The sequence below is a fragment of the Lynx canadensis genome, chromosome A1 (assembly GCF_007474595.2).
Source record: "Lynx canadensis isolate LIC74 chromosome A1, mLynCan4.pri.v2, whole genome shotgun sequence".
Taxonomy (NCBI): Eukaryota; Metazoa; Chordata; class Mammalia; order Carnivora; family Felidae; genus Lynx; species Lynx canadensis.
In genome coordinates, this window is record NC_044303.2 from 116,590,218 (window position 1) to 116,602,870 (window position 12,653).

Below are 12,653 nucleotides of genomic sequence, written 5' to 3' on the forward strand. Positions count from 1 at the left end.
TTTTCCTTTTTACACTTGCTTGGGGTCATCCATAAAAATTAGAAATTTAAGTATTTCATCATTTGAAATAAAGAAATAGGATACAGTATAAAGCTATATGCAAAGTTTAATACTTTTATCCTCTGAATTCTCTCTTCCTTCCATTTTTCTATAGCGGTCATTTTCTTAATCTGTTTATTGAGAATTATTATGGAAATGTTAAATAGTAAAAAGAGGTACTGTCTTTTAAATAGAATCTAATATATAGCAAAATTTACAGGATTTTAACTGAGTTAAAAATCTGGTATGAAATATTTTTAATGTTTTACTTTTATAATCTTCTGTAATTACATAAATAGGGTGTGATTAAAATTCCTCAGGACAATTACATTAAGTGAGGCAGATAGAAAGATTTGAATTTATCATACCTGTACATTCAAACTGTAAGATTAAGAAGTGGCTCAGATAACATAAACATTATATATATATATCTTAAGTAGAAAGGCAATACTGTTATTCTAATATAACTTATTTTTCTATTTTGCAATGTCTTTGCATTTATATTTATGTGTAATTATAACCATAGTGTAATATAGTTCTCTATTTTTTTCCACTGTGCATTCTATCATAATCTTTTCCATATTGCTACATAGTCTCTATATTTATAACTCTTCTGTTAAGTTAATGACCCATAATATTCACTTATTAAATTGAACTTTTGACTTGCTTTTCATTTTTCACTATTATAAATACTGTTAAGATTAATACCTACATGTGCATAACTTTTTTTCTTTTGAATAATTTCATATATTGATTTTAACTTTAAAAATATATTGCCCATTTCCATGCTTTTGCTGTCTGTGGAAAGACATTTTAATGTTAATACCAGTTCTTTTCTTGGTTAATAAGAAGCAGTACTTGTTCTTTATATAAAATGCGGCAAGTATGGGAAAGTATAGTAAATTGCTAATTAAAACCTATAAGTAAATTGTGATTTCAGGCCTTACTATATAAGCCAGAGTGGGGGAAACAGGACATAATCAAAAATAAGAAGGGAGTAAAGCAGGTGCAGATCAGTGCGAATCCTGAGGAAAGTGACTGATGTTTTTACTGAGCTGAACCTTGCAAGGCAGTAGTTTCTCTCTTGTCTCCCTTCTTTGCTGCACCCTCCTAGCATGTGTTTTGGACTGTACTGATTTCCTCCATTGGCTTGCAGACGGAAGACTTTGCACTCCCCTTCCATTCCTGGCATCCATACTTGTGTTCCTGATACCTAGATTTGCTAGTTGTTTAAGTTAAATGAATATTTTGGTGTGTGGGGCTGGCTGAGAACCTTCATTTGGGGGCAACTATTTTTACCTTCAGTTTTAAATAAAGATATACAAGTCAACCTTTGGAACACAGTTTGAACAAACCCCTATGCTTTGTTAGATTTTGGAGCCTAACTTTTGCCACAGTTTAAGGTTTTGATATTACAGTTTTTAAAGAAGAGCTTAAAAGCTACTGTTTCCCGTTCATTAAAATATCTTGTACCAGAATCAGTTAGCATATTAATTTTGGTTTCATAAAAATTTAATGCAACAATTTGGTTTTCTTATATTGTAGCCTGAGATGAAACTGAAAAGTTTTAGGGCTTTTTATTCTAAATGTTTAGTAGATATAATTGAGGGCTTAAATGTTAAAGGAAATCTAGAAATTTTCTTATTTACTGCTTTAAAAGCATTCTCAGCCAGAGCTGATGGCATACTTGAGCATTTTCAGGTAGATCCTCCAAAATATGTGCATGTTCTAATTTGAAACTTAGTTATTTGAAACATCACTTTTCCTAGTTTAAAAAAATATTTTAAATTAAAAATATTTATGGGTATTTCTAGTAAAAAAGGACATTTAATATTTCATCATATTCATCCATATCAATTTGTGGATTGGTATGTAGCTTGTATAGCTTTTTCATAATTGAATACGTTTGAATAATCTGTTTAAAACCTAGACTTTTTATTATCCTTAAATAGGCCACTTAAAATGTTCTTTTTGAAAACCAAAAATTAAATGAAAAATCATCCATTGATTCCAGAATTTTTTGAAAATTCTTCCTGGTTAACAAGGAGAATCATTTTAACTACCCTAAAAGTAGAGAAATCTCTGAGCAGATCATCTAATCCATATCTTCCTGGTGTTTGTGTTTCTTATTACCATAGTAATGGGAATAATTGTATATTGAAATATATAATGTTTTCTTTTTCTGCATACCATCTTTGTTTATTGGGCCCATGTTTGTGTTTAGTATTTGATGTGATTACAGGTATATGATGTAAACCCATTGTAAGAAAGTTTATATTAAACAATTAGCATTACTTAAAATTTAAAAGAAATATTTTTTTAAAAACTGCCCTTGGAAACTACTTAATCTTGTTTCTCTGAAAAGAAATTTTTATATTATTCATGTCCTGGCACATTTATACCTAACTCTTTGATCAGAAATTACTAATAACACCATTTAATAACTGAAATTGACTAACTCCTCTAGTCTTTTTGACACTGCTCTGGTATCCTACATTATTACTCTAGGCCATTCTCCCCGACTACTGGTCGTTAGACCAGAAGGCAGAGTTTTAGTATTTCATACTTGTTCTCATCTCTGTAGCTATCCAGCTTCAGCTAAAGCACTTATGGCTTTATTTGTTTTACCACAGTCTTCCCATTACTATTACTTTTCATGTTTAAGGTGGAGAATTTGTGCTGTTAACTATGCAATAGTATAATTTGATTATAAAACTCTGCTTTTTTTTCCTCTTGGCTTGCTTTTAATTTTGACTTTGTGTTAGCTAATATGTCAGAGGTGTTTTGATTTGGTGTTTATGTTTTTCAAACCGTTTGTGAAGATGATAGAATCTTTTTCTTTTCATCATGACATGTTCATTTCAGTATTAAAACTTTGACACATTTGTAAGATATAAGTTGTAATTGTCATCTGTAGAATTTCCTTCACGTGTATTTGCCACCAAGGCCAACTTTGGAATGGGAAAAAGAGTGATATATAAATCAGGTAAATAAGTATTTCTTTCTTGTCTCCAGCTCCTTGGCCTTTCATTTCTAGAAGAGTTATATCGTAGTATAACTGATCAGTAAGTTCTGAACTCAAGGAGTACTTCCTATAATAAACAACTAATACAGCTAATAGGAACTGTAAGTATATTCTAGTTATGTTCATATAAGAGATTTAGTGACCCAACTTAGCATTTTTATAGGCCAGCATTGCTATTCAAAAGTAGAACTTACTCTAGGAAGAAGTACCTGTGGATGGCATCCTATAATCCTGTATCTGACTGGAGGTCTAATGAGTAACAAAGTCTACTCTTAGTTGTTTAAAAGAACTATGCTATGGAACATTAGAGAGTGCATATAAGTTTTCATTATAGCCATCAAGTCACTGATACAATAAGCAAACACTTGCCTCAATCTTCTCGTTTGTAAAATGAAATTTAATATTATTTTCTGAACTCTTGTACCATGTCATGTAATATTCTTTCTTTGGCTCTGCTGGGTGTCCTTGGGCAAATCACTTAAATTCTCTAGGTTTCTTTGTTTCTCTTCCTCTGCCGCCTCCTCCTCCTCCTCCTCCTCCTCCTCCTCCTATTCTTCCTTTTCCTTTTTTTATGAGGGGTGTAGACCAGATGATCTTTAACAACCTGGCTTAAGAAATCTAATTTTCTGGGGCGCCTGGGTGGGTCAGTTGGGTAAGCAGCTGACTTGGGCTCAGGTCGTGATCTCACAGTTGTGAGTTTGAGCCCTGCATTGGGCCCTCTGCTGTTAACACAGAGCCTGCTTCAGATTTTGTCTCCCTCTCTCTCTTCCCTTTCCCTGCACTCACTCTCCCTCAAAATAAATAAACATTAATTTTGTGATTTCTGAGAGCAAGTGAACTACCTATTTGGAGGAATTAGATGGACTAGATGATCTTCAGTGGTTTGTTAGTCCAAGAATGTATAAAGTGCTATGAAATCCTTAAAGAAAATGAATTTTTTTAAGTTTATTTATTTTGAGAGTAAAAAGAGAGAGGGCGCATGTGCATGTGCATGTAAGCCGGGGAGGAGAGCAGAGAGAGAGAGGGAGAGAATTCTCCACAGTCTCTGCATTGTCAGTGCAGAGCCTGATGTGGGGCTCGAACCCACAAACCGTGAGGTCATGACCTAAGCCAAAGTTGAAGCTTAACCAACTGAGCCACCCAGATGCCCCAAAGAAATGAATTTTCAAGATTATAAACCATCACTGGTAATGGTGATAAGTGTTATATAAATTATTCTCTCTCTTAAAATATTTATATATATTAGATGTATCTTGATTACCTTCAACATTATTTTTGTGTTAATTTTAATTATAGCAGATTTAACTTGTCATAACATATTGTATACATTATCTTACTAGATAAAAGCTATTAATCCCTAAAATACACAATTAACTTAGACTATGCCAAAAGCAAAATCTGGCATTATAATGATAAATCATTACTTCTTTGACCCTAAGTCTTTTATCAATATTTTATCCTAAAAGCTGTTAAAGAAATAGGAAGAATTTCCTTGATGTGGATTTTTGTTTTAAGTAAGCTATTTGCTCAAGAATAGAAGTCTTTCCAGTTATCTTTGGAATTATTCAATATAAATACTTTCTTTTTTTCTTACAGTTGACGTTTATTTCAAATAGCAAGATAAACTTGTGTTACATCTTCTCATCTTATATACCTTAAAACTTTCAAAATGTCCTCTGCATAGGATTCTTTTTACAGCTTTGGCTTTCAAGTATATGTAGACATTGTTCAATGAGAGACAAAGGATTTAGAATGCCATTTTACTTTAAGATATTTGCCACCTTGAAGATAAGGGATGGAAGGAAAGGATACCAAGGACATGAGATAGAACATGGTTTTTTTGTTATGCTCACAATGAATCTGTTTTAGAAGAAATAAATAAATAGAACCAACCTAAAGAAGTGTGGTAGGTACACAGCCTTGCTAATTATGATATCTCTGCTGTACTGAGGAGTAGTTGGTCCTGGGCCAATCAGTTATTTTCCTCATTATTGTGGCTAAATTATTGTATAACTAAAGTTTACAATTGATTGAAAAATTTGTTTCTTAGTTTTAAATAGGTGATTTCTTTATAGGGTTCAAAATTCACAAAATATAAAAGTGTCCCATTGGCACTTAGTTTCCATTGACAATCAATACTCTTCATTTCCTGTATCCTTCCAGAGATATTTTATGTGTGTATGATGAAAAGTCACATATGTTGACGGAAATAGTCATCACTGTTCAATGGTTTGTATAAATTCCTTATTGAGATAGAATTTTGGTTTTTTTCATAAATTAAAAAAAAAAATTTTTAATGTTTATTTTTGAGAGAGAGAGAGAGAAGACAGAGCATGAGTAGAGGAGAGGCAGAGAGAGAGAAAGACACAGAATCAGAAGCAGACTCCAGGCTCTGAACTTTCAGGACAGAGCCTGATGCGGGACTTGAAGTCATGAACTGTGAGATCGTGACCTGAACCAAAGTTCGATGCTTAACTGACTGAGCCACCCATGCACCCTTGTTTTTTATTACATTGATTTTCTCTGTAGTTTTGACCATAGCTTTTAAGGGTTTTTAATATATTAATAAAAATTGAAGCCCTTTTGCACTGATGAGGAAATTCGGCACTTTGAATATGTCATAATGGTCTATCACTAATTTTCATCCCTAACCATGAAGTAGGTTGTCTGACTCTTTTTGCTTTCCTTGGATTGTATTTTACCAGCCAAAGAATCTTTTTCAAGCATTTTTTTTAGAATAGTTGAAACTGAGTGTTTTGAACATAGATATGTTAACACTCTCCAGTTCTCAATCTCTTTGAAATGAGATTTGATATGGAGTTCGTCAAAAGAAAAAGTTTTGAAGGATTAATTTGTTACCTGTATTAAATATGAATAGAAATGTGAACCAGTTCCTCTTTCATAATTTTTTTTATTTAAGCAATATGTTGTGTGTCCTTCTAGACTTTTCTATACCCTCCAAGCATATATAGAGTCCACGCATGTGAGCTATAGGTCTTTTTTTATATGAACAGATTTGTTATCACATAGACTGTTCTGTAACTTTTTTCTTAAATTATTTTTCTCTGGTGGTTCCTACAGATTTCTCATTCTTTTTCACAGATACCCAGTGTTCTATATAATTTATCGACCATGTATTTATTCATAAACTTCTGGGTTATTACAGTTTTTTAATTATTGTAAGTAGTGCTACACTAAATACTGTTAAACATATTTACGTATCTTTGCTGCTTTTGTGAATGTATATATAGGGATAAATCCCTAGAAATGAAATTACTGGTTATCAGAGGGTCCACATCTAAGATTTTGATAGCTGCTGCCAAATTGTTAAAAAATGCTGAACCAGTCTATATCTCTGTTAACAGTTGAAATCTGATTCTCCACATTCTTATAAACATGAATTCGAGTTCTTTGTTTCTTCCTTCCTTCTTTCCTTCCTTCCTTTCCTCCCTTTCTTCCCTTCCCCTTTCTTCCCTTCCCCTTTCTTTTCTTCTTCCCTTTTCTTCTTCCCTTTTTTTTCTTTCTTCTTGCTTGCTTGCTTGATGGTTTAATTTTCTAATCTCTGATCATAACCCCCATGTTTATTTTATCTAAAAAAATCTTTTTGTGTTCCAAGTAGCCCTATGAGCTGCTCATTAATTGCTCCCAAAGCTTTTGTGAACTGTTGAAGCCTGGTATAAAGTTACTTTCTGAAAAACTATTCAGACATCATTTACAAATGCAAATTTTGAAATAGTTTGTTAATTTCTTTAACAAAATGATTTTTTTAAAAACTCAAATATTCAGACAATCTTGACTCCATTTTTCTTTTTTTTTTTTTAAGTTATATATTTGAGAAAGAGAGAGAGGAGAGAGAGATCGGGGCAGGTGCAGAGAGAGAGGGAGAGAGAATCCCATGCTATCAGCATGGAGCCTGACTTGGGGCTTGAACTCGTGAGCTGTGAAATCATGACCTGAGCTGAAATCAAGAGTCGGATGCTTAACTGACTGAGCCACCCAGGCACCACTTGACTCCATTTTAAAAGAGGAAAATAATGTATCTTCTACCATAGGATGTGCATGAGTTATTTTATTTTTGCATTGTCATAGTTTATAACATTTATATTTACAATCCATTTTATGACCCAGTTTCTCATAGTTGTTTAACTTTAACTGTATGTTTAGAGGATTTAGTGTTTGCCTTACTACTTTTTCATAGCATGTAGCTTCTTAATTTCTGAGTTCCTAATCTTGACTCACCTTTTGGCTAGCTGATACTGGTACTTTGATTTGAAATTACTCTCTTCCCCCTCAAAAAAGGAGTTTACAGGTACTTGCATTTTTAAGACTACTGTATGTTGTATTTATAAATGAATGTAGCCATATAGCAAATTATTGAACTGCTTCTTTTTTCTCCTCAAAATTTTAAGCCCTCTATTCTCTCTTCTGGTACTGAATTTCCAAAGCTTGCTAGAATATTCCCTAATATGTAAGTAAACTTTCTTCTGCCTGGATTATCATAAGAGTCTTTCATTATACTTTTTTTTTTTTTAATTTTTTTTTTCAACATTATTTATTTTTGGGACAGAGAGAGACAGAGCATGAACGGGGGAGGGGCAGAGAGAGAGGGAGACACAGAATCGGAAACAGGCTCCAGGCTCCGAGCCATCAGCCCAGAGCCCGACGCGGGGCTCGAACTCACGGAGCGCGAGATCGTGACCTGGCTGAAGTCGGACGCTTAACCGACTGCGCCACCCAGGCGCCCCATATACTTTTAAACCTCTGTGACTTCATCAGAATATGTTGGTGTTTATTATTTTATAGTAGTTTTTTCCTGGAAATTAGTGAGTGTTTTCTGTCTGAAGATTTTGGGTCATTCCCTCAGGTCTTCCCCTCTTCCCCCTCCTTCAGTTTTCTTCTGTTATATCCTTCTATGCTCCTTTTTCTATTCTGTTTTCTTCTGGGATATTTATTATTTGTATAATGGATCTTTCTTGTTCTTATTATCTTTGTGGCCAATTCATTTCTTTCTTCTTTTCTTTTGCGTTGTTTCTTTCTTAAGCCCATCCTCCGGGTCACTTTTTTTCTTGTGCTTCTATGTGGTTTTCATGGTTTCGTTATTTCATTATTACTTAGTTTCTTTGGTTCTTCCAACTTACTTTTAAATCTCTTGCTGCTGTATCATTTTGTTCAAGTTTTTTAAGAGTTCAGGTTCTCTTTATTTGGAAGTTTAGGGATTATTTGGCTAAAATTTTATTGTTTGCATTTTTGTGAGAATTTCTCAATAGGTTCTCTGTTGGATACTTTGTACTTATTATTTATATTTGAGTGAGGCTTGCTATTTGTTGAAAATCATATGACAGTGGGGGAGGGAGAGAAAGTGAGCCTTAAGAGTCAGCTTCTTCAAGTCCTGTAGTTGTCTCAGCATACTTTCTCACCACATCTCTACCATAGGAGCACACATCCCCTTAGGTAAGCCTACCACCCAAGTAAGAGGCAGAGGTGACTTAAGAAGTAAAGCTTTCTTTAGGCCATGTTTCTTTTATTTGGAGACTTAGTTAACCCTGGTTGTTGACTGCAAGGCTTATTATACTTTCTTCTGTTGTATCCCTGTCTTACCTTCAAGTACTTTCTCTCTGTCGTGAGTCTAGATCGAGAGAAAATAGGTCTGTTCCATCTCTCAGGTCCTTTGGAGGTTCCTGTTTTAGTTGAAAAGTGTGAGCACCAAATGCATTTATAATTGGAGAGAAAGCTATATAACTATTTAGTCATCTTCTAGTATTTTCCTTACTTTTTCTCCCAACTTTTGATATTCCCAAATCATTTGATTTAATTATTCTCCTTGGTTAGATACTAAGACACTGCTGTTGATTCTGTGGCTCTAGTTGTATTTGAGGACAAAGGCACAAGTTCAAGAAATTCAGCAGAATTATATCTGCATGTGTTAAAGTTTATATTAAAGTTATTTTGTAGAGAACCACATCATACCCTTAAAATAAAATCATAGTCGGCTTCTGAGATTATGGTCTCTATAGATGAGACTCCTTTTAGTTGAAGATCCTGAGTTTACAAAACCCAGCACCTGAAATACCAGTCACAAGGTCTTCATGGCCAAATGTGATTTTCATTTTTGGAATAAGATCCGTGAGTTCTTCTTTTTCCTTTCACAGGACAAGCAGGAGGACATGAAGACTATTTTGGAGGGCATAGATCCGGCCAAGCATCAGGTGAGGGAGGCCTTTGATGCTTGTAAGCTACTACATAAAGAATAGATGTTATAGGTAACCAGAACTCTGGATATCTGAATTCCAGCCAAGAAGTTCCAGGACCTTGCTGGGTGACAAAAGAAATCCTCTTCAACTGAAAAAGATTATGAAGTTCCAATAAAAAGAGTTTTATGTTACTAGTAGTTTGCTTCCTTAGTATTCTTTTTATGTGGTATTCCTAAGAAATCTTAGGTGAAAATAGATTTTCTTATTCAGATACTTCTTTTGCATTTTTCCTTACTGGGACATTTAACATACTCCAGAGAGAAGTCTCAGTTACCAAATCCTTTGCTTTCAACTTTTTTCATCAAAAATTCAAAACTCAGATAGATGCAGGGAGATATGTTAGATTTTTTTATATAATCCTCAAACAAACAAAAAAATTAGTTTAGTGAAACATTGACTCTATTATTCATGCCGTTAATTTCTATAAAGTTAAAATTATTTTCATAAAATTGTCCCCTGTAATATCATTCTGAAATTGGTTTTTAAGAAGGTGAATGTGTAAGCAAACTTTGCTTTTGAGAAAATGTGTTAAATTTGTACTGATGATTTTAAGCAAATTTAGTATCCATTTTAATGCAGAGAGATTTGTTTAAACTAAGGAGCAGTGCTTAATTTTAAAATTCAGAATAAATTGTGATTGTATCACAATTAGCTTAGACCTTCTAAAATAAACTTCCTAGTATCAAGCTGCTCTTAGTCACAATGCTTATTAAACATCTTCATTATTGGCTTATTGAGTACAAAGTTGTTATATTTATTCTATTTTGAAAAAAGTAATATATTTCACAGAATATTATGTGAAAATACGAATTTTAGTTATATACTATCTTAGGCTCCGATCAAGAATGTAAAGCTAAGTGTTATTTCAGATGAAGTATTTCTTTCTCCCTAGATTTATTATAGGAAATCTGATTATAAGTCTCTCTCTCTCTGGCTGTAAGTCTCAAAACTTGATATGCTTTTTTTAAAATGGGGTTTGTGGCCCCCCTTTTAGAAGTTGAAAGTTAGCAGATCCGAAATGGGGAATCTGCATTATAAATGATATCCCAGGAGATTCTGATGACAAGTTTTCCATATTCCACACTTTGAGACATTGCTAGAGTCCATAGATTATTCTGTATCACTGCTGAGTTCTGTTCCTTTTCCATCTTGGCTTTATAATCCATCCTTCTTCCTCCATCCAAACTGAGAAGTTTGGTTTTTCTCTTTGTTATTTGTGATTTTTAGAAACTGAGCTAAACACAAGCCCTAGACTAGTGCCTCAATCTTTTTTGCATTTCATGTTCTCCTGAGGGATATGAATAAGATAAGTAACAGCACATCACTCAGGTAATAATTAAAATAACAGTGGTGGATTGAAAGAACATACCCCCCAGGGAAGTCCATCAGAATCCTCTAGTACATATATGGTATAAAACAGTCTCCCTCACTTCCCTGTGATTCTGGTCCTTCCCTTGACAATGTCCTCCTCCAACTCCAAGAAGTGCTGCCTCTGTGATATAATTACAATCCTTAGATGTATACCTTGGATATCCATGGCTGTGAGTTTAAAGGAAATCACTTATTTACAAAAATAATAAAGTTTATTTTCAATTAAATTTTGTTATCTAAGCCCAAATGGGGAAAAAAAAAAAAAAAAAAACTACGCCTTTTTTCTCCTAGTGCTTATTCATCAGAACCAGAACTTTGCAGTGTATTTTTCACGGATAAGATTTTAGGGGACTTATCAGTTCTAATTATTCATTTATCAGTATATTTCAACCATGAGTGATTAGCTACCTTAATTAACTTTAAATATGACCTCCCACTTTTTAACTATTAACTTTTTATTAAAGAATAACGTATACATATTTTTTTAGTTTAACTGTTGAAAGCTGGAAAACTTTTACCTATTTTTTTCTTGGTCTAAAACTATTTGTGAAATACACAAAACTCCTAATACATTTTTTTAAAGGCCAAGTTCTCTCTGTCTAGGTTATTGTGTGTTTAATGAGTCCTTTTCAGCTATTTCAACCTTGTTTAAATATAGGTACAAATGACTTCCAGTCAAGAAGGTAAAGTCAGTGTTGGTCTGTTTTGAAACCTCTCTGCTCTCTGTCGTTTTCAAGTCCATAGATACAAGTAAAATATGGGAGCTATATTAGACTAAAAATATGTAGCTATATTAGAAACAAGATTTTAAAAGTCTGGAGTCTGGACTAGAAATGGATCATGGCCCCACAGCTGAAGCTGTAGGCCCGAGGAGAATTAAGAGAGGGGTTGGGGACTGGCATGTCAGTTTCTGTAGGGACATAGGGACCGAATGCATAATAGACAGAGAGGCCAGCAGATCTACTCTGCTAGATTGAAGCAAGGAACTGGACCTTATTGCCCTACCTATGAACAAAGATGGAAAAAAAAATAAACCCTCCAAGCAACTGCCATTGGTTGCGATTAGAAATTATCTACTTGTTCTCGGTAGAATGAAGATGCAAACATAACACTCTAAATAAGAACTGGGAGGCCACTGGTTTTTGATTTAGTGAGCAGAACTGAAATTACTCCATAAGACTGGAAATTTAAGTTGCCAATGAAAGATCTACTTTTGAAATGGACTTTAAGGACCAGATTCAGGCAAGTTTCAAACCATCTGATGAGAAGGGATAATAAACCTATGGATGGAAATAAAAGAAACAACTCCCACGCAAAATGAGCTTTTCAAACAAAAAAATTATGGCGTTCAAGACCAAATCTACATCAAGAGATAGTCAAAATGCAAACAAACAAAAAGTTAGCAAAGCAGCAGAATACAAGCCCAGGCAATTGAAAGAAAAGACTTTAAACATGCTTATTTTAAGCTATAACCAATAGCCATAAAACAATGTGAGAAAATGAAATGAAAGCCAGTAATTATGAATTAACAGACAGGTATGAAAAAAAATTTAAACTTTGGGGAGAAAGTTGTGGAAATAAAAATTCAACATATGTTAAGTAGTATATTGGACATGCTGAATAAAAAAAAAATGAGTGAATCAGATGACAAAACAAGAAATAACAAGATATAGCATAAAGATAAAGAAATGGGAAATATGAAAGAGAAACTGAGAGAAAGGGTAGATTGAGACGCTCTACCACACATCTCTTTGAAGTTCCTGAATGAGAGGATAGAGATGCAAACAAAGCAGAGGCAATGTTTGAAGAGCTAATGGTAGAGAATCTTCTGGAATTGAAGTTAGACATTAATCCTTGGTTGAAAAATTAATCACTAAGCAGAACAAATGAAGCTGTAGAATTTGAAAGATAAAGAACAGTATCTTAAAAGCTACTAGAGGAAAAAAAATGCGTTACTTCAAAGGAAC

At 33.7% G+C, this 12,653-nt stretch overlaps 1 protein-coding gene across 1 annotated transcript in view; it reads left to right on the forward strand.

The window, feature by feature from the left end:
• LOC115516758 (ankyrin repeat and KH domain-containing protein 1-like) overlaps positions 1-12,653 on the forward strand; it is a 134,055-nt gene that overhangs the window by 67,070 nt on the left and 54,332 nt on the right. Inside the window, 1 exon segment of the mRNA XM_030319737.1 lies at positions 9,214-9,270. Within this exon segment, the coding sequence (XP_030175597.1) occupies positions 9,214-9,270 (57 nt within the window).